This window comes from Gavia stellata, chromosome 7, assembly GCF_030936135.1.
Source record: "Gavia stellata isolate bGavSte3 chromosome 7, bGavSte3.hap2, whole genome shotgun sequence".
In the NCBI taxonomy this organism is placed as follows: Eukaryota; Metazoa; Chordata; class Aves; order Gaviiformes; family Gaviidae; genus Gavia; species Gavia stellata.
The window spans coordinates 7264386-7285377 of NC_082600.1; the positions used below are offsets into that span (position 1 = coordinate 7264386).

The 20992-nt window shown below is 43.3% G+C and overlaps 1 protein-coding gene across 2 annotated transcripts in view; it reads right to left on the minus strand.

Moving 5' to 3' along the window:
- Nucleotides 1–10566: 10566 nt before the first annotated feature.
- RTN1 (reticulon 1) overlaps nucleotides 10567–20992 on the minus strand; it is a 120940-nt gene continuing 110514 nt past the window's right edge. For both annotated transcript variants that reach the window (XM_059819738.1, XM_009809370.2), the window contains 6 exons: nucleotides 14944–15151; nucleotides 13685–13823; nucleotides 12723–12792; nucleotides 12290–12336; nucleotides 12141–12199; nucleotides 10567–10621 (listed from right to left, as the gene is read on the minus strand). In XM_059819738.1, the coding sequence (XP_059675721.1) occupies nucleotides 10579–10621; nucleotides 12141–12199; nucleotides 12290–12336; nucleotides 12723–12792; nucleotides 13685–13823; nucleotides 14944–15151 (566 nt within the window). In that variant the 3' untranslated portion in view covers nucleotides 10567–10578. The remainder of the gene's footprint in view (nucleotides 10622–12140; nucleotides 12200–12289; nucleotides 12337–12722; nucleotides 12793–13684; nucleotides 13824–14943; nucleotides 15152–20992) is intronic.

Sequence of the window (20992 nt, forward strand, 5' to 3'; positions counted from 1 at the left end):
CAGACGTCTCGGGGGCTCAGGCTGGGTCTGTCCCCCCAACAGACTTCCCAGGGTTACAGGGGGGTGTAGCCCCCACCCCATGGCAGCCTCCCAGAGGTGCCGACGGGGAGGTCGTGACACGAACAGGCACTCGAGGGAGGCCTTGGGCAGAAGACCTCACCGCCTTCCCCACATGGCATCCATGGAGACAACCACCGTGTTGTTGTTCCTTATAGAAGTCATCTTTTAGGGAGCGGATGATTGATCAGGAATTTTCTTCGTTGTTGCAATCTCTGTGCTTCTGGTTCGAGGCTTTCCTCTGTCACTGACAATGAATCACATCAAGATTACATCAACATATTACAATAAACCTAGAAGAGTCTTGGCCAACATAGGAAATTGCCTTCTCACAAAACACAATGCATACAGTACTTTTAGGTCCTAGCAGTTAAACTTGGTAATTTCTGGCCTTGGAGACTATGCTGGCATCACAACCTTTCAAAACTTGCAAGATTTAACAATATTAATAGTAAAGCTTAGATACTTTATTTGCTTTTCCAAGCCTGCAGGCTGCAGTTGAGTTGCATTTTGAAGCTTTCCCATGGATCTTTTTAAATGCAGTCATCATGTTTTACAGTTATCACTAAAAACAAGGGCTCTGAGAACAAATATCCTCTATTCAAAATCGAAGATAAAATAGTGATTGTATGATGGAATATCAGGTGGCACTGCTGGTTATATCCATGTGAACTAAGTTCATAGAGACAAATAATCAGCAGGATAATATCACCTCTTTAATTATCTAAAAAAGTCTAATAGAAAGTGCTGCAACTTTCCTCTGGAGATAACCAGCTTGTTAGGAGATGGCCTCTTTCTTTCCTACGTATTTATGGCTGCTGCCACCTTGCCAAGCTATTACTGGAGACCTTCTTCATTTACAATCAGTATCGATTTATGGCTCAGCAAGGGACAATCAGCAAAGGCGGTGCCATCCTTCACCTTCAGCACTCCAAGAAATTGCTTTGGAAATTGAACTGTGCCGAGAACAGCCATGTGTTAAATGATCTGCTGCTAATCCTGTGTGTTGGGTACACGCACAGGACCTGATCCCAAGCAAGATGAGCATCCTCCTCTCCTCTTGATGTTTGCAGGAGATGGGGGCAATCAGTGTCCACTGCCCTGTAGACTGTGGTAATGCTCTTCTGCAGTTTGAATATGGAAAGTATCTCCAGTTAACCCCCAAAATAGATGGATCTTTGTCTTCATTTCATTGTAGATGGAATACCATTATCTGGGTGAACATAGTAATCCCTGGACTGGTAGAAGACCTATCCTACCTGGCTTAAAAAAAAAAAAAAAAAGTTCTCTGTTCATTGCATGACAGCCAATTTGGTACTAGGTAAAGCTTTGCTAGGAAAAAAGGAAGGGCCCTCTTTTTCTGAAAATCTTTTTAATTCTTAATCAGGAGTCAGGCCCCAATGAACTCAGCAGTTGCAGAGCGCAGGGAGTTTTGTACCTCACCAAAATTCAGGCACCTCTGGGCCAAGTAAACAAACTGATTTCTATAATACCAAAGTACTGGGCGCAAATTTTCAATTCTCTTGGTGAATTTAGCCCCTCAACTGAAAATTATACTTGAGGAAAAACTATAGGTTGTTTCCTTTTCAAGCAATTAAGCATTTCTAGGTAGAAAGTTTACCCATTCTTCCTGGGCTTTTTGAAAAATTGTGGTCGCACTGTTGTGGTGGTACAGGTAGCTTTGTAAAAACGTATCAGTGGAATTACAGATTTTAATGGAAAAATAATAGATATTTTCCTGCTTGCTTATGAAACATAACCATTTTTTTCTGCAAAAACAGCCTCAAAAATCAGGACTTCTGATGTGAAATAGTAGCATTTTTTCCAGCAGATATTTCAAGACAGGGCTTCACTAGAACTTAAAACACTTCTGCACAGTTGCAAAGGACATCAGGCTCTTCAACACTTAACAGAAAATTTCTAGTGGCTTTTACACAAAAGGTCCTCCACAAGGCTATTTCCTCTCTAGAGTGATGCCTTTTCAATTGCCTGTGCAAGTCCAAGAAGACCTCATCCACAGATGTTGCTTTCAAACTCCTGTCAAAGGTGAGGGTGGTAAATATGGCACAGACATATAAAGTGCACACATGAGGAAAGAATAGGTCATAAACTGGGATGGTTTTACAACTGCAGCAGGACATTTAAGCTAAGAAATACTTTGATTTCTAGCTCCAGACTTCTAGGAATTTATTGCTGCCCTGTAGCAGAAGTAAATTTAGCGATACATTGATCACCAAGTGGGGAAAGTCAAATCCCTGCCCAGCCTTATGGTGAGAGTACCTGGGCAACGCAGCACCAGCTTACAAGAGCTACCAGGATATTAGGTCTGAGGAAGCAGGGGTAATGCTGTCTAGGAGGATCTGCTCCCTCTTTTCTTTTACTACAACTCATAATCTGAACATGGATAAAGCTAATACATGTTCAAAGTGAGTGAAAATTTACATGTCATAAATCATCTGGTTCCTGACAAGTTTATTAGAGTAAAAACTAAGAAGGGAATTCCAGTAGATGTTTTCCCTCTCTATTTACTCTGCTCTGACTTCAGTTGATCTACTTGTCCGTATCAGATAAGCATCTGTAATATTCTCTTCCAGATAAACACAGAGACTCTCCAACGGTTAATGCACTAGTGCAATAATTGCTGGGGGAAAAATGTGTGTGATTCCCTTCAATCACCTCCTATAAACTCACTTTCAAGCACAAAAAAGGGCCACATGGGGAATTGCCATCTGCTTATTTTATCAAGAAGGCAATCAGCATTGTATGTAATTTATTTCCTACCTGAATGACTCTTAGATTCACAGCGCTTGTTTCTAACTCCTGTTTGGGAACTTGTGTTAATTTCCCTGACCAATAGTAAATTTTAATTTCCAGACCAAAACCATGGAGTGTAATTTTTTTCCTGTGTCATCATTAAGCAGCTTAATTAAGCACCAGCTTAAACAACTTTCAGCCTTCCTGGTGTTTACCCCCAGTGCACCTTCCCAGCCTTCATTTTGCTAGAATAACGAAGCCAAACTCTTCTGGACTCCATTCCTGTAATGGCCCCTACGTTCCCTTGGATACCCCTAACAGGACTTTTCTGCCCCACTGAGCACTTTCACACTGTGTTCCACCAGGTTTTTCTCATCAATATTTATTTCTAACCAGCAGCCTTCCAGCCAACAAGAGAATTTTCTGTTATCAATCCATGACATAACTTTGCATTTGTGATGCAAAATATCATCCGATTTTTATTGCTCATGGGCTTCAAGATTATCTGTGGCATCCCAGTGGTCTCCTGCCACTACTTCATCATTTCACATCTTTTGCAAAACTCATTAGCATCCTCTGCATCTAGGGTATTTAATTTATTTTCATTTTATGTATGAAAAGTTGAAATATGGCTGATATTTGGGAAACTTCAGTACTGACCTCCCCTTTTAATGCTACCAATTACCATCTGCTCCTGAAGATCTCTTTAAAATCTTCTATTAATAGAAGATTTTAATCTGTTTCACTCATAATTTCTCTCATGGCACCATATCAGAGACTCCAGGTACACGACTCTATAGCAGCTTCTCTGTCTGATTTCTTTTGCAAAACTTAAGTTTTGATACCGTAGTTCATCCTGCATAACAGACACCACAGCATTTCACTCTAGAAAGCAGACTTACTCAAGTCTCTTGTGACTGGAGAGCTGTAGGAGTACCTTTGGCTAAATGGCAGTAGAAACAATGTTTTCTTTTAATTTGCACTATTGGTATAGTATGTGAGTCATAGACTTGTGATTGCTGTTGGGAAAGTGGGCGAGATAAAACACTTGAGACGAAGAGAGATTCTTGGTTATATCCTGATATCAGAATTAAAATTTAAGCTTATTTCTGAAAGTCTGGTGTTCAAAAGTGACACTAGTAGTATCAGAATTTTATATGCCTTAATTTTTTTTTTAAGATGATATGTGAAAACTTGGAGTATACTTTTTGATAGTTTTGCTTTCCATAGCTCACCACAGCTTTATATTTCAGCTGAAAAAAGTTTAAATTGTCTAGGTTTCAAGGGGGGAAGAGAGGTGAGGAAGGTTTCCAGGACTTCAAAATTTCTGACTAGATGGAATACAATAGGTGCTTCCTCAAACAAGTTGTTCTAAGAAGGTTACAGCCCCACCTCTTCCTAATTAAGTGCTGCAAATTTGCTGATAACTAACAAGTTAAGCTGATGTTCTTCTGCTAACAATAATTATCTTAAGCCCGTGCGGAAGCTGATACTTTTTCACTCAGTCTAATAGGCTAATAATCATGTGGATGGTGGTTTCTCCAAGTAAGCATCTGTGGAATTTGGAGAAATGAAATTAGGCCTCATGTCTAACTTGGCAAATGAAGAATATTTTGTGTAAAGACATCTGCTATTCAAGTCACTCCACTGCCTGGATATGACACATTCTTTTTTTTTTTTTTGTCACATCTGTGAAACATTACTGACATTTTTGGACTGGTCTGGGCTACTTTACATCACTTTAGCTAAATTAGAGGGCTGTACAAAAGAAGTAAAAACCTAACCAGTATCCTCTTTACAGTTCCCTCATAAAGAGAAATATATGCAGAGGGGCCTTACTGTGAACGACAATTAGCTTCACTGGGCTGAATTATTTTTTCAACTTAAAAAGAGCCATGAGGAGGCATAAATTGCAACCTTGAGGCTAAATCACTTTGATAGTCAGTCAACTTGAGAAATGAGTCTGATGTGCTACTTAAGGGGCAGACAGGAGGGAAAAGCAATGAAAGCATATCAGCACAGGGCTAGTTTGTCTTTTGGTTTTCTTCTGCAGCTCTATCCCATCCTCTTATTTTCATCCTGGTCCCTTCAGCATCTCCCAGGCAGAGCAGGAGTGAACGGGAAGATGAGAACACAGGCAATGCAGAGATGGCCACATCCCAGTCAACAAAGTAGAGTTGTAGAAGGGGCAAGTCACAGGAATCTGACTTGCTAGCCTGCAGTTACTTGGATTAGATGCTGACCAGAGGAGGGCACTAACAGATGGTGAGCTGACCATTCACTTATGAGCAAACACCAAAGACAAGGAATGAACAGTTCAGGTAAGAGAGAAAAGCAGGTGAAGCTCATGTACCTCCTTACAGTCAACTCCCATTTCCATGTGCACCTGTGGAAAGGAGCACCCACTCTCAGTGTCTTCCCCCTACCATGGCAGAGAGCAAGGTTTTGGCACTCTCTCCTGTAAAGGTGCTAAGCAGCAGGAAAGCCTGGCAGAAATGAATGAGACCATTCCTCCTTCTGTTTTCAGGCACTGCAGCTATTGACTCTTTTATCAGTGGATATGTCTCACCCTTATCCAAATACCATATGTCCCGCAGTGGCTGCATGTGCCAGCCAGTCTTACCAGGCTCTTTTATGCCAGCAGCCTCGCTCCGCTGATTCCCAGCATCCCAGGAAGCTCGCATGCAAGTTCACTGATGGAGCATCTTTTAATTCTGTGCCTGAGAAAAGAATATATTAAGAAGAGCCAGGGAGAAATACATCACACTTGGTATTTGCAAAGCTGCACTGGGCCAACGCATGGGCTTGCCACATATTTCCCTGGGCCCATATGGAGAAGGAAAGGCTGATAAGCTTACAGTTGACTGACTTGTAACCCACCAGGACAGGGATGGGAGCCAGCTGCCATCTGAAAGAGTGCAGGGAGATAGCAAAAGCTGTGGGGAAGCAGACAGACTTGCTTTAACTTGCTGCTTACAGAACATTAGATCATTCTTGTCTCCTCCCAATTCCAGGGCTTTCCTGATACTGATGATGGTGTTTTATGATGTCTAGATTAATATTAAAGAGCAGAGGAAGCATAAAAGAGATCAGTAACAGCTCAGAGACAAATGCATAGGCTAGAAGAAGAGTGGAATACTGCTGAGGCACCGAGAAGCAGGGAATCAAAACCAACAATGTTGGAGAGTATTCACATTTCACATCAAACTACCAATGGAGTATTCATTTCAAGAGACATAGACAGACATTCAAGTGACATAAAGCACTGACAGAGCTCTTCAGTAACAATCAAACCTCTCCTTAACAGGCAGCAGTTTAGGAGCAGGCTTATAAAGTTTCTGGAAGGTACAGGTGAAACCATGGAGAAGATACTTTAAAGTCGTAGAGCCTAAAAAAGACACATTTGTAGGTGTTCTAACAACATTTTTTCTCCTACCAGCACACCACTCCTGATTTCATACCCCCAAACTAGAGTTAAACTGGTTTCAGTTCAAATTAGCACAGTCATTTGGGCTGGCTTTCAAAGGTAAGCTCAGCAGGTAGACCTGTTATTTTCCTTGAAAGGCAGCACCATGTTGAGCAGATCAAAACAGCTGTTTTCCTTACATTAGCCAACCAGTTGCCAGCCATGGAAAGGCCAGGTCCAGACCTGTCCTTGCATCTAAACAAGCCTCCCAGCTGAGACATCCACCTTAGAAACCTCTCAGCTTCCTCTCCAGAAAGGGAGTATCAGCATCTCGAACTACCCAGAGACAGAGGATGAGAGACACTGCTTGGGCAAGGTATTTAGCACACACCTAACTCCAACCACCTGAACAACCTCATTTGGTTAGGCGGGTCTTCAAAACATCCATACACTTGCATATCTTGTTAAAGCAGCCTTCGAACCAGGAGGACAAGCTGACTCCTGAAGCACTAGTGATGTGGTGTGATGTCCAGGTTCCTCTGGCAAGGAATATTTTGAAGAGAAAGGAATGGTTTAATACCCTCCTCTCCCCAGGCATTTTACCCTGCTTCCCTGGTTTCACCTGCCTAGAAACCCTCACAAGTTTGCGGCTTTTACTATTCAAGCTCTTCATTTGAATGCAAATGATGATCAGAAACAAAAGGGCTTTACAGCCTGTGTACCTCAGAGCACAGCTCAACCCATGAGTATGTGTCATTGTGGTAAGTATCTTCAGCCATCAACTATAATCACACTAAAATATTTTGAAAATCAGAGCTCAGTGCTGGTTTTTCCCCTCATTTGTTTGAAAACCAAAGATGGAGGTATAGCCCCTCCCCATAGTGTTGCTCTGTGAATGAGACTTACCAGGGAACACTAAAGTCGCCACAAGCTTTCACTCCCTGTATGCACAGGGGCTCTGTCGCTGCAAGCGGTACAGCAGGACCATGAGTTAGTAGAGGTTTGCAAACAAGGTTTATGGGAGCTCTGGGCGTGATAGCTTCCTCCGATCTTCCATGTTCAAAGCTATCATGGAAAGTACCGCTGTGATCCCAGTCAAGTGATAGTGGCCACGGGCAGCACAAGCAACCCAAGCCCTGGCTAAAGTCCTCTGCTTCTGGTGCATCCCAGTACAGTCTTCCAAATTGCTTCCACCCACCAGATTAACCCACCCCAGCTGCTCAGCAGCACTTGCCCACTTGCAGGCTGTTACTGCCAAACATATGGAAAGTCAGGGGGGCTGGAAGGAAGTTTGGGAGCTGGGTTAGAAAGGCAGGATGTGGGAAAACATAAAAGTAAAGGGTATGGTTGGAGAGGTGGGTGTGCAGGGGTACAGTCAGGGTGATGAGGGCCTGGAGTGGAGGGCTGTGGGTTTTGAGAGAGGGTAATGCTGGAGGAGACAAGAATGGGGTTCTTTGTCTCTATTGATTTAGATTCTTAAGAACATTTGGGCTCTGCCAGACAGTTTTATTTCATTTGATTTCCAAATATACAGGACATGTAGCTTTTAAATTGTGCTTAGGGTTTGGCATTGCAAAAGGCCAGTCTTGGATATAACCGCTTGGTGGTGCCTGGGAGGAACACCTTTATGGGACCAGTGGAATGGGACATTAAATGTGCTCATTTTCAAAATTAACCCATTGGACCCACGTACTCATCTTGTATGGAATAAGCATTCGGAAGGTCTATCTTTATCCTCAAGGACACTCGCACAGGCTGTACTGTACTACAGGGCATATTCTGGCCATTTGAATGCACTGGTAGGAAAGTCTAAGAGGCAGTTAACGCTGGGGGTAGGTGTTGAATTTTAACTCCTGGCTGCAAACTACACACGCTAAAGAAAACATATTCCATTTGATCAAAAGCAACATATGTCACATTGAGGCATTCTAGTTTTCATTGAGAAAAAATGTTCATATCTAGCGGCAGGTGACATTTAAAAGACGCTGTAGTATTTTTAAATAAGAGCAAAGAAGAATATTTAAATATAAACCTTAAATGAAAATAAGGGTATTTGAGACTCCTCACAAGAATTAACTAGCCTACAGCCATACCAATGTTTCTATGAATTCCTCATGTGCATTCTGGTAGTACGTTTATGCACAGTTGTAGACTGAGTACAACCATATGATTGGGTTAATGTCTAGATAATGGTGACACTGTTCAGTTTGGGTCTGATTACTTTTTATGCCTTACTAATCATCAACCTCCAGAGGAAGGATTGATAAGAGGGTCTTCAAGGAGACAACTTGTTCCAAGGAAGATAACAAGGATAGAAGAATGCCAGTGGCATGAAGTCAGCAAAATTCACAGTAACTGGGGTAAAGGTGGCAGGGGGAGATCACGACCACCGGACTCAGTTGAGGGTCTATGCAAATTGCCCACACACACACTTGTCAAGAGCACGCGTGCTGAGTTACATGGCAAGCGAAGCTAATTTAAATATAACAAACCAATAGCAAGAGATACGGTGATCACTAACCAATGAATGTAAATTTGGGTGGGTTTTCCATTGGTTTTGCTAATCATGTAACAGGATAAATATGTTGTAATTCCGTTGTGTGGTGTGCTAGCTTTGCAGAATCACCCCCCAGGCACCCATCTTTGTGCAAACATGAAATAAATATCTTAGCTCTGTGTGTAAGACTGGCCTATTGCACACCGAGTACTGGGCCCTGCTTGTGGGACAGCACTGTCAAGCAGAACTGCAGCTTGACCTAGAACAGATATCACCATGTCCATGTGTAACTGAGATGAAGGTGAATTAAATGAATGAATCTAAGGAAAGACTTCAATTGAAAAAGTTCAGGTAAGTGTTTAAGGATCTAGTTCTTTGTGGGAAAAATACATTCTGCATAAAAACTTTTGTTGCAGAAAAAGATAAAAACTGCAATTTGGCTGAAAATGTTTTGATGTTCACATTTTTATACAAAAAAAAAAAAAAATTTCTACAGGTATGTTCCACAAATAGGCAAATCATTCAGCACTTAACTAATTGTTTGTTTTGAAGCACTTTAGATAATGTTCACCAGCTGTTTCTCTTGTCTGATGGCTCTCAAACACCAAACGCCAATTTTTAAAAACCGTCACCTTTGAACAAGAGCAAATGTATATTTCAGGTCCCAGCCTCTGGGTTCAGTATTGATTCCACAGCTTAAAGCAGATTTCAAAGAACGCTTTCGATAAGAGAGTAACACCACGATAAGGAAATTGAAAAGTCCTTTGTGTTGTGCTGACCTCTCCCGTAGTGTGTTGCTTATGATTTGCACAATGTGCAAATGGAGGAAGAGACAATTACTGCATGTTCCTGTTATTTGCTAAAAACACCAAAACCAAACTACGTGCTAAGATCTTTCTTTTATTTCCATATTCATGAAGATGTGAAACTGATAGATGAGCTAAGTACTACAAATGGTCTTGTTGGACTGCACCATTTTCTAAGGGCAAAGTGTGTGCGGATCTCAAGGGGAGAGAGAGAGAGAGAGAAAAAAAATGCTTCTTTTTGCATGGTATGTGTCCAGTTTGCATATGTCAAGATAATCCCAGTGGCAACAAGAGAGACAATTCTTTACATTTAGTAACATTTATTTCTGCATTCGGTATCAAGTACATAAGTGCAAATATTCAGAGTCCATAATTAAGTCCATTAGGAACTACAGAGAATGTAATACAAATTGTAATAAATTTAACATGCTGGAACTTTCCAGTTACCATACATGTAAATTAGCCTGTCAATCCCTTACGACAAAAGTACTGGGTTTTGTTTTCATTTTTTTGAGTTATACAAAACTGATTACCATAAGTACCGATTACTGTTTATTTTATTTGTGCTGGAAAACACTAAAACATCAGTCTACAATTCTATATAGTTAATAAAGATGAATCCAACCAGCAACCCAGTGACGTAGAAGCAATTTTAACTATTGCATCAGTGCGCTAAGCAGGAAAGCCCCTAGCCACATGTAACATTAAAAGTTATAGAAGCAATGCCAATAGAAGAAGGAAAAACACTAAAAAAATAAAATAAAAAAGGTCAATATTATTTAGGCTCTCACCATCATGCACTTCATAAGCAACACAAAAAAACACATCTAGTACACTTTTCTTTTTACTATACTTTAGTGCTTGACACAAGTGATTGCAAATATTCTAAGTGCAGAAGCAGCGGGGGAAAAGCACTGCTTCCGAGTTTTATGTTTCTAAGATTATGGCGTCGAGGAAAAAAGAACGATAAATTTGCAGTAAAGTGTAAGAACAGAGCTGTTTCACTCCAGATTCCCCCATTATTCACTATTGTAGTCGGTGAATTCTTCATGTCTGCTTTACTCTGCCTTTCTCTTAGCACCTGGGATTTTAGCTTGAATCCTAGAAATGAAGAAGAAAAAAAAAAAGGAGGATTATATGGTCAGGCAGCTATTCCAATCCAGTGGATTCCCACTTAGAGTTTTACCCAGGGGTAATCTCTTTAGCTTGCGTTCAGTGTGCTATTCACAACAGGTGGACCAGAGTCTAATAAGAAAAAGGGGTGATGCCCATCTACGTGTTCTTACAGGCCCCTAGTTGTAAATGGCCTGGGTTTTGGGGGTTCATGTAACCATGGGATATGCTCAGTGATATTCCCCACCCCTTCGTTATTCTTCCACGGTCTATTGGAAGCCAGGAATGACATTTAAACAAAGAATTTTCAGTACAGACTTTCAGTCCTGCCCAGTGCTAAGGGTTTTGCAGAATCACAGAAACATTGGCTGGAAAGGACCCCTGGAAATCTTTTAATCAACTTCCTACATGAGGCAGGACTATTGCCAATGCTAAATCAGGCTGACCACAGCTTTGTCTTGCTGCATCTTGAAAACCTCCAAGGAAGGAGGTTCTGGCACCTCCCTGTGTAGCCTGCTCCAGTGCTGTCCTAATCTCCTAGTGAAAAAGTTTCTCCTAATGTCCAAAATCAACCTCCTAATCTGGATTTATGTTGTTGCTCCTTGTTGTAACATCTGCCAATACTGAGAAGAGTTTGGCTCTATCATCTTGTAACTTTGCATCAAGTACTTATAGGCTGGTATGAAATCATTCCTTAGCTCCCTCCTTGCCAGGCTAAACAAGCCAGTTTCCTTGGCACCTCCTCATGGGTCACTGCTCTCTGTATCTCACCATTTTGTAACCTCCCATTGGCTACCTGTTATTCAGCCAACTTTTGCAAAGCCACAGATACAAACTGCTGAGATGTATGGATCAACCTTCCAATCCAGCCTTTCTGCTTCATTAATTCTCAAGTGTTGGGAACTATGCTTAGACCCTCACTGTGCCCTTAGATATCCCACAAAAGCTTTTGATACAGGCAGCGCATTAGGAACTAGAGCAGACTGCATCAAAACTTTCATCCAGGTCTTCTGTCCGTCCATGGTGGTTTGAAACGCTCAAGATCATGGTGCTTCCAGGTATTTTCTTTCTGTAACAGGGTGGTGTTCTAATTCCCACTTTGTTCGTTAACAGTATTGTTAACTCTAAAGGACAGAGTCCCCGAATGCAAAAACCCAGACTTGGGGTGGTCAGTGGGGAAGGAAGTTAACACATTCCTTCCTGTTTGTCTTGGCCAGGTAGAACTATGGACATCAGTCCCTGGTTGGGCTGCTCTGTCCACAGCTCCCCCAAAGGGCAGGAGAGGGGAGAGAAGGATGTAGGGTCACAGTCTGCCTCAGCCTCCACTCAGCTGAGAAGGCCTGTGTTCCTCCAGGGATCTGCCCTCCCGCAGGCTCCTGCATGCCAAGAGCTGGGGAGGACATCATTCATAGGGTATGTTGTCCCCAGGACCACTCAGCTCTTAGCCACACCCTGTGCACCTCAACCTCACAGCAAGACTTCTGGTCAAGTCTGCTGCTGAACTCACTTTGCCACAACAGTGTTTATGTGGGTCCGCACCAGTCCCAAGTATTGATCAATCTGTGCCTGCAAAGAGCAAAAGGAAAGCAGGTCAATCAGGTGTCAACAAGGCAGAACCACCCAGACACCTGAACTACACCATGCGGACAGGCTTACCTGGTACTTGTCATATACGACGGGGAGAGTAAACATAGACACCACAGCTGAGGAGAAAAAGAGCACACTGTTATATTCCTGCTGATCAGATTCCTCCAGAGAAGAGACCTACTTCAAACAGGGACAAACACATATCATGCCACTTGGTCAGCTGATCCACCAGGGATCTTTGTATTAAAAATGAACTTTGCTCAAACCTCCTAAATACAGAATTTCCCATTGCTCTGGGACTAGTGGCTGCAAAACCACAAAACACAAATTAATTCTAGCAGGAGGGACAACAGAATGGGAATAATGAATATTTACTGGAAAGGGAAATAAAAGTTGATAGTTTAACTGTGGGGAAGGCATGAGGATAGGCTGTTTTGTCTAAGTAGAAATCACAAGAGAGTTAAAGTTAAAAATAGACTTTAAAAGAAATGTTGATTTTTACCCATTATCAGAAGAGTCAAGCCATTGAAGAGGGCTCCCACGTAAGTCAGCAGCCACATTAGTACTGCAAACTAAATCAAAGATGGATCATTACATCACCTTCAGTGTCAGCATAAGACATTAGTTCACTTAACTAGCTAACATAATAGCATATTAGCCTTTTTTAATGTGTAAAGGGACCGGTTAAGTAAGGCACATTAGGAACTAGGTACTTTTTCTGGGTGTATAAACCCCATCCTCTGTTCTGCCGTTCACTGCTTCTCACCCTCTTAGATGAGCTTTCACATATATTTAGGGCTTAATTGCATACGTTTAGGACTCTGCATTGAGCATGGCATAGGCAGATTTCTGCATCCAGATTTGATGATGGCAGGGGTCATCCCACACTGGTTAATCACAGCCCCACAGTGATAATCCCAGTAACTGAAAACTCTTGAGGCTGGGAAATGGGTACGTTTTTCTAAAAATCTTTAGTAATTAGGAGTCTAACCCATGTCTGCTCTCTTAATGATCTTCCCTTTGCTCTGAAGAACACCCACTTGGGCATAAGGCTGAAAATAAATAATTATCTCAGCAAGGAGGGAAAGAAGACCTTCCTCCATAGCAGTAAATGTCACCATTAAAGGAAATCCAAATTAACAGAGGTATTAGAAGGGAACACACCATTTTGTGGCAAAGTCATAGAAGGCATAATGCAGAGATACTTCTAGAACTGCAGTGTAGCTAAGCTGGGCCTGCAACTTTTATAACTCCTGTATTATGGACCAATAAATTTGAATGCAGATTCCCAAGCCTCTAAAGTGCTGGAAGCAAGCAGTTTGGAAATCAAAAAAGAAAGCAACTTTTATATTTGGAGCTACACAAAACTAGGTTTTATTACGACACTGTCAACATGGGAAGCAACACTTTGAAATGTAGATTGATCCTCTAGAGAGGGGTTAAAAATATTTGAAGCAATCCTACTTTTAAAGAATCCACAAGGTCCTGAACGAGAAAGAGTCTCCTCAGCTCTTTGACTGTGCTGTTGACGTATAGCTGGAGACAGTCTGTGTATTTCTGAATCTGGTCCTGTGAAAGATTCATTTCCATCTCCAAGTAGGCTCTGCCAGAAACAGAGGTCCAGTTACAAACCCAGGCAGGTTCACCTGCCGTTCACGCTCGTGCCTGTCTAGCCCGTCACTCCCTCCTCCCCAGGCCTCATATCTTTGCGCTGGAGCAATATGTCCCCCTTCCTGCAAGCACAGAGCCACCCCCACACACTGTCTTTGCCTTGCATGACCCTTCTCCCTGGGCAATTGTGGGCTGCGTCTGGGCTGTTTGCCTCCAGCCTTACCCTCTCTCCCATGCAGAGCCTGGTCTTGATGGGATCTCTCTCTTTACTCCACCCAAAGGGGGATGCAAATCCTAGCTGTGGAGGGGGGGTCCCCCACAAAATTCTGTGCAACACTGCTGCTGCAGAAGGGGACATCTCCAGCTGGCAGCCTCTGGAGGAGCAAAAGGTGCTGTCTGGCCACATGTCACCTTCAAGCAGCGATGCTCCTTTCTTTCTCCTCCATTCCTCTGCCTGCCCTGCACCTCTCTCTGAGTTACGCCCATGTCGTGAGTCACATCTCAGAACTGACCCAAGTGAAGCAGAAGGAGCAGCACCCAACAAGACTTTTTCAGTGAGTGTGTTTGCAAACCAGACCAGTACCATGACCTGGTTCACTGACTTGTTGACACAGCAGAGGAGAAAGGATCGCTGGTCTCTTGGAGCAAACCGCCCAGACCCTGCAAAGGGTGGGGAGGGCACCAGCACCAACACCCAGGATGAGGCATTGCCACATCACAGCCTAGCAGTGCTGGAGAAAAGATATAAATAGTTTCCCTCTACACCCAATAGAGTGTGCCCAGAAACAATACTCTTCCTGCTTGCAGAGATACTGTATTATCATTAGCTCTAATGAAACTCTTTTTCTCTATTTGCTTAAAATTTTCTGGGTCTTTTAGCTTTCTCAGAGGATGATGGCTTTTGTGTTGTTTTTTCCACCCCCCAGGATCTGAGCCGATACTGCCTTACAGCTCTTGAGATACTGGACAACAGAAAAAATTATTTCCCCTGTTATGAGCAAGAAAAGAATTTTATCCAGTATAAAAGCAGCAGCTAAAGAAATGTGAATTGCCACTGGGAATGGATCTTTTGCAAGATAAACGGCCCCTGGCCATGACTGCAAAGCACTCACTTGAAGGGGTGGCCCTCGTCCGTCTTCTGCACAGCCTGTAGGACCGATTTGTAGATTCTGAAGCTAATGGTGGCAGAGAGGCCGGCGAGGGCCAGGTAGGCCACGACGCTGACGACGCTGAACTGGGTCAGAGAGAAGAGCAGCAACAGGAGGCTGCCGAACACAATCCCTGTCTGCTTGATGTCATGCCAGTACAACAGGTCGATAGCTGGGAAGAGAAGACCAACATGTTAAAGGCAGGAGCTGGAAGGGCATCAAGGACAGTCATGGCCACCATGGCCACTGCAATGCTCGCAGTCCTTGCAGGACGGTAAAGAGAGGAGTGCTGCTCCTGCTCATATCAGCATTGACAGGAACTCCTCAACAGAAGTAGTGAAGTGACTTCAGCAACGCACTGTGGAAATGACAACCAATGACCTACTTGAAATCCCTGTATTTCATGCATCTGTGTTAGATAAGATGGATGAATATCTCCAGCTGCAGTACGGTGGGTCTTTTGCAGCAGCAAGGCAAATGCAAGCTGGGGTTTGTGTTGTTGCTAGGGTTGTATGGAAGCTTTCACCCTAGCTTGCGTTTAGGTACTCTGGAAACTGGATTGGTTTTTTTGTCACCAGACAAATGCCAAATGCTTGATCAAAGCATTTTCAAGTTTGGGTTGTTGACAAATGAATTAGAAGATTTGGGGTTAGCCACAATAAACCACCTTCCCATTCAAAGTTTTGACAATATGATTTTGTTATTTCCTAAGTTTTAAGAAATGAAAAGACTCCTGGTTTTACCACTGCTTAATAGTTATGCCAGTAGGAAACCATTTTTCAGATGGGACCTGAAAATACAGAATAAATCCTTTTTGTTACTGCAAATCCAATAATCTCAGAAACATTAAAAAAAGCCTGTCTGCTTGTTAGATAACTTTCCTTGTCTAGATCCATGGGAGGTGTCAGTTAGAACAAAGCAACCATTTTCAACCAATATATTTTAACATTTGTAAAGGAGTTAATTTTGACAGTGTTTTTCACCCAGCTTGTATAGTTTATTCCAACCCTTCCAGAAAACAGTCTTACCATCAGGAATAGTCACTATAAAAGCAAAATTTTATTAAATGATTGCTGAATATCCAGTCCACAAAGGTGAATTTAATTTCTTTACACCAATAACCTGTTACTGAGCGGACTCTTCATCCAGCCAGAGAACACGCTCATGACAATCTAAACAAAACAGCTTTAATTTCACACACTGCACAAGTCCTCATGAACAGCTTGAACACACCACCAGCCAAACAGATTTCATAGATGCCACTTGTCAAATCATTCTGAACAAAGAGTAAATTCAGGAAAACTGCAATCTGTCAAAAAAAAAAAAAAAAACCAAACCCACAAATACAAAAAGAAACAAAATTAATCCAGCCTAGTAGTTCTTATCATCTAATCTCCAAAAACTGTGAGTCACCACGGCATGTTTGCCTTGAGTCAATGAGCTATATTACTCATTACTATTACACATATTAGCATTGCTTTTCAAAGTGATGGGCTTGAATGCAAAAACTGCTATTGTATTACTGAGCTCTTTTCTCTTCATGCAACATTCACATCCTACTATATTTTCCATCAATATACACAATATAATAACTCTTTCATATTTTTAAGTGTCAGCGTTCAGCACTGCACCTGTGATCATGAGTGCACATAGATAGATCTATGTCTGGAAGCCAAGGGATGGGGATCTTCGTGGTACATGCTGGGGTCCTGGGTGCTGACTTTACAAATCAGGTACCAGGCCAGAGTCTCTCCAGATATATGCCCAGGTCTCCTTTCTGCAAAAAACCCAGGGGCATGGACTAGGCAATGCTCCAAAATGCAGTTACAACATGGTCAGAGCATGCATCTACATCGGGGAGTTTGGCAGCAGACCCAGCTGTATTGATGCAGGCAGCTGGAGCTCCACCACTTGCTGACAGTGATGAGGTGCTGGAGTGTGTGACTCGCAAACCACCTTTACAAAATGGCATCCAGAACATAAGTGTGCAGACTTTACCATTTTTCATACTCTTTTTCAGTCAAGGCGCTGCAGAATTATGCAGCACAGCAACTGGTGTGCTTTCACCAGCGAGCATTTGGACAGGAGGTATTATTCACAGCCCCATCATTTTTATGCTTAAAAATTCCTGTCAGAAGACAGTATTGGAAATTTATGCAAATCTCACTTTTTGAGATACTTAAATTTTCTGTCACACAATACCTTCACGTGAAATGAAATGAGCACAGGGGAGTTAGCTCAGGTTGCTGTACGTGGAACATCACCTGCTGATGAAAAAGGCCACGCACCAGGGGAAAACACTACTTGGGACATAGGTAGTAGACCAGCAAGCAAATGAGAGCTGAGCCAAAAAACACAAAAGCCCACTTTAGTAGAGTTCCCTGAGTTAATGCCAATTGATGGTAAGACCCAAAATGAGCAACTAAGCCCTCCCTCATTCTTTCTAGGATCTTCTGCCTCGTGTTCCTGCAGACTGGAAGTGGGCTGTATTCTCACGCAGAGAGGTGCCAAACTGCATTTTTCTCATTTCCCTCAACAAGGAAGATGATGGCAAATAACTCAAGACAGACTTGACCAGGTGTGTGTATATCCTGAAACTTCCCCCTTTCTGCCATGAAATGTCTGGGATATTTACTAAGCTGTATCAGGTAAGGAAAGACTTGCTACAACTCAGAGCAAGATGGGCAGAGGCCAAATGACACAGTTCTGAGGATATGTGCATGACGAGAGTGGAGATGAAAAGGCAGCTGGCCTCTTTCGCCAGCCAAATGAGACCTGCAAGAGAGGGATCCTGTGTCTTTTAGACCTGAGGCAAATATTCCCATGTGCATGGAAAAAATATATGCCAACTGCTAGCTGGAAAATCTCAGCACGGAGGAGGGAGATACGAGTTGAATGATTTTTACGTGGCTGTCCCAGTGCCCAGGTCCAGCCTAGGGACGGACACACACACACACCCCGCCTCAGCCTGCAGGTCAGTTAGGAATTTCAAGGGCAGGAACCAAATCTGCCTTCTCCTCCTCTTCCTCGCAGGGACGGGAAGCTGTGGCACTGCTGCAGCGTCCAGCTGTTTGGGTGGGATTTGCCGCTCCTGCAGCCATTCCTCCTCCTCTTCCTTAGGGAGAAGGGGGTGAGCCAAACCGCCTTGCAAAAGGGAGTGCAGCAGGGAGGTGAACCTCATGGCTCCTTGGGCAGGAAAGGGAGAGAAGGAGAGTTCAGACCTAGAAATCAGTGGAGACTTGTGGAGTCCAGCCATGGTCTGTGTGCTCCCCTGGAGAAAGCACTTTTTTTTGCCAACAAGCCTCAGGGATTTGAGCTGTATCAGTTCCCCTGGAATTTAAATGCTGCTGAAAACACCTGAGATAGGTGTCAGAGCCATGTTTGCTCCTTCAATTGCAGCTTCAGTCACTTCAAAGGGTTTTGCATGATTTTTGTCCTACATTTCCTAACATAAACAAATCTCCCTTAAAAGTGGTCAGAGGTGCACTGGGTGCAGAATCTCCCATCTGGGATCCTTTGCCTGGCTTCCTCAGGCTGCCATTTTCTCCTGTAACTGTTTACACCAGAGCAAAAGTACCTGTCACTTCGGTGTCTGGCACTGCAGATAGATACCAAGGGACAAAGCCATGAGAAACCTGTTCCTTCACTAACCCAGGCCTGGGTGCATAAACCCGCTCCACACCCTTTTTTTTATTCTGAATGGGAATGAAAATGAAAGATGAGGTTGTCCACCACATTTATATGTCTGCTTTAAGTTTCATCTCATCCTATATTCATATAAAACTGATTAAGACAGCAAACAACTCCCTCAAACACTTCCTGACCCCATGGGCTTACTGCCCTTCAACAGGTCACAAAATATGGTGGTTTGAGTCTTTGATGAAGTGTAGATGCCTGTTCATGCCTGCACCCCTTCCTTCACGTGCCAAAGAGAAAACCACCCAGGCTCAGACCTGCCTCCCCAGCATGTGGGGATGCAGTGAGTATGAGGACGGCAGGGCAGGGAGCTGAGCTGCATCGCACACCTTCATGCACCACACCTCCCTGCAGAGCCACTGCAAGCAAGTGCTGGCCCCATACTCAGCCAGACTGAGACAGGCTTCAAGTCTGGCTCTTACATGGGTACAGTGTTCCCCAGATAAGTTAGAGGACAGGGGATCCCTCACAGCATGAGTTAATGACATAATAATTAAATGCTTTGGTCCCTCCTTAGTGAAAAAATTGCCCCATAGGGAAGGAATAAAAGGTCCTAGTACGGTCAAGGGTCCTGCAAGTGCTGGGTGTGTTGCAGACAGCGTGTGTGCATGTGTGTGTGTGTGTGCACAGCACAGCCCAGACCCAACTACAATAGCATGATTCTGAGAAACGCACACTGAATATGCATGAAGCAGGAGGCTGGTGCCACGTGAGCCTGTCGATATGTGATGTGCATGCAATTGGACAGTGGGTCAATCTGCCTGGCTAAGCAACTTCAGACCACCTAAGGTTTGCAGCTAGGATTTGCAAACAGGGTTTTGGAAAACAGGCACTGAAATCAGCCTCGGCTTCACTGAGGTTTGGGTTCCTTCTGTTTTGAAAATCCCAACTCTAAAATCCTGACCATGCCCATTAACATGCAGAAGCTGTTCAGCTGTAGCTTTCCATGATCTCCCTTTAGCCTCCTGGCAGGAGGGAAGGAGCGTCGGTCACTATGCACTCTTTCCAGTACAACACACCAGACCTCTGGCTCATTTGTGGAGATACAAAAGGACTCTGGGTTTTGCCAGAACTGCCTCAGACTCAAAAGTATTTGTATTTATTAAGGAGAACTTGCCAGCCATCTCTAAGACAGTGCTGCAAGGTCACTGCAACTGCCTTTGAAGAATTTTTCTGGAGAAGCATGTCTGATGAGCCATTTATCTGAAAGTATTGCCTGCCCGTGTTTTTTAACTGACAGCAGAACTTGTATAATGTCACTCAAGTAGCCTTCCATTTGAAAGAAAAAGTTGTCAAGGGTGCCAAATCAGTGTCTCAGCTATACTTTATGGTATAACTTCATCTCATTAAACTAATGTGAGTCCTCCATTTGGGGCCAACCCCCAGACTAATAATGCACAAAGGTAAAAACTCTATGACGCAAGCAACCACTTGTTAATATGAGTAGCTGGTAAATACCCATGTTTGTGAGGCAAGCTGAAAGTAACCTCACAAATACAAGTAACAGCAGCAGCATGCAATGCTTGTGCCAGCAAGGAACTGCTCCTGAGTACAGTGCCTGAAACCTCTCCCAGCTCTCATCATGGGTTTCAGCAGAAAATGTTTCTGCTCCTCAATATTTGGCATCAAAAAAGCCAGAAGACAGACCTGAGGGCTGGAAAGGGCAGTGCTGGAGACAAGGGGTGAATGACTTGAGACCGCTGAGGTGGACTAAGTAGAGATGCTCTTGAATCCATTCTCCTCAGGACCTGCTGGAAACATGAGGACTGGGCTCACGTGGTTTATGCAGTCCCCAGAAGCACTACGGTGTGGGACAGCTGCAGCCCAAGGCTCCTGAGTGGAGATCCCAGAGGGAGAAAAGAGGATCCAAACCAACTTGTAGCTAAAATGTCCTCCCACCTTCAGACTCCTGCATGGTTACGTTTTTGAAAAATACTTATGTAAAAGAAACGGACATCTCTCCATTCCATGTCTCAAAGAAAGCATTTTAAGATGAAAATTAATGAAGATCAGCTGAGCACAGACTGGACAATTCACATCTTCCACAGCTTCTCCCTCCCTCCCTCCGAAAACATGTGTTCTCTCCTTCTGACTTTGCAAGTTTTTCCTCTACTGCAGCAACTGTATGAAAAATGAACGCGCATCAGGCAGCATTTACATGGAAGTTACTACAAAAAGCATGTGCAAAACCCTTGTATCCAGCCTTCACATGAGGCCCATGGGCCTTGATGATCGAATGAAAGGTTATATGCTCTTCAGTATACTAATAACACTCTTCGATGTGATCAAGCTGCCCTCCCCACAATGGAGGTCCCAC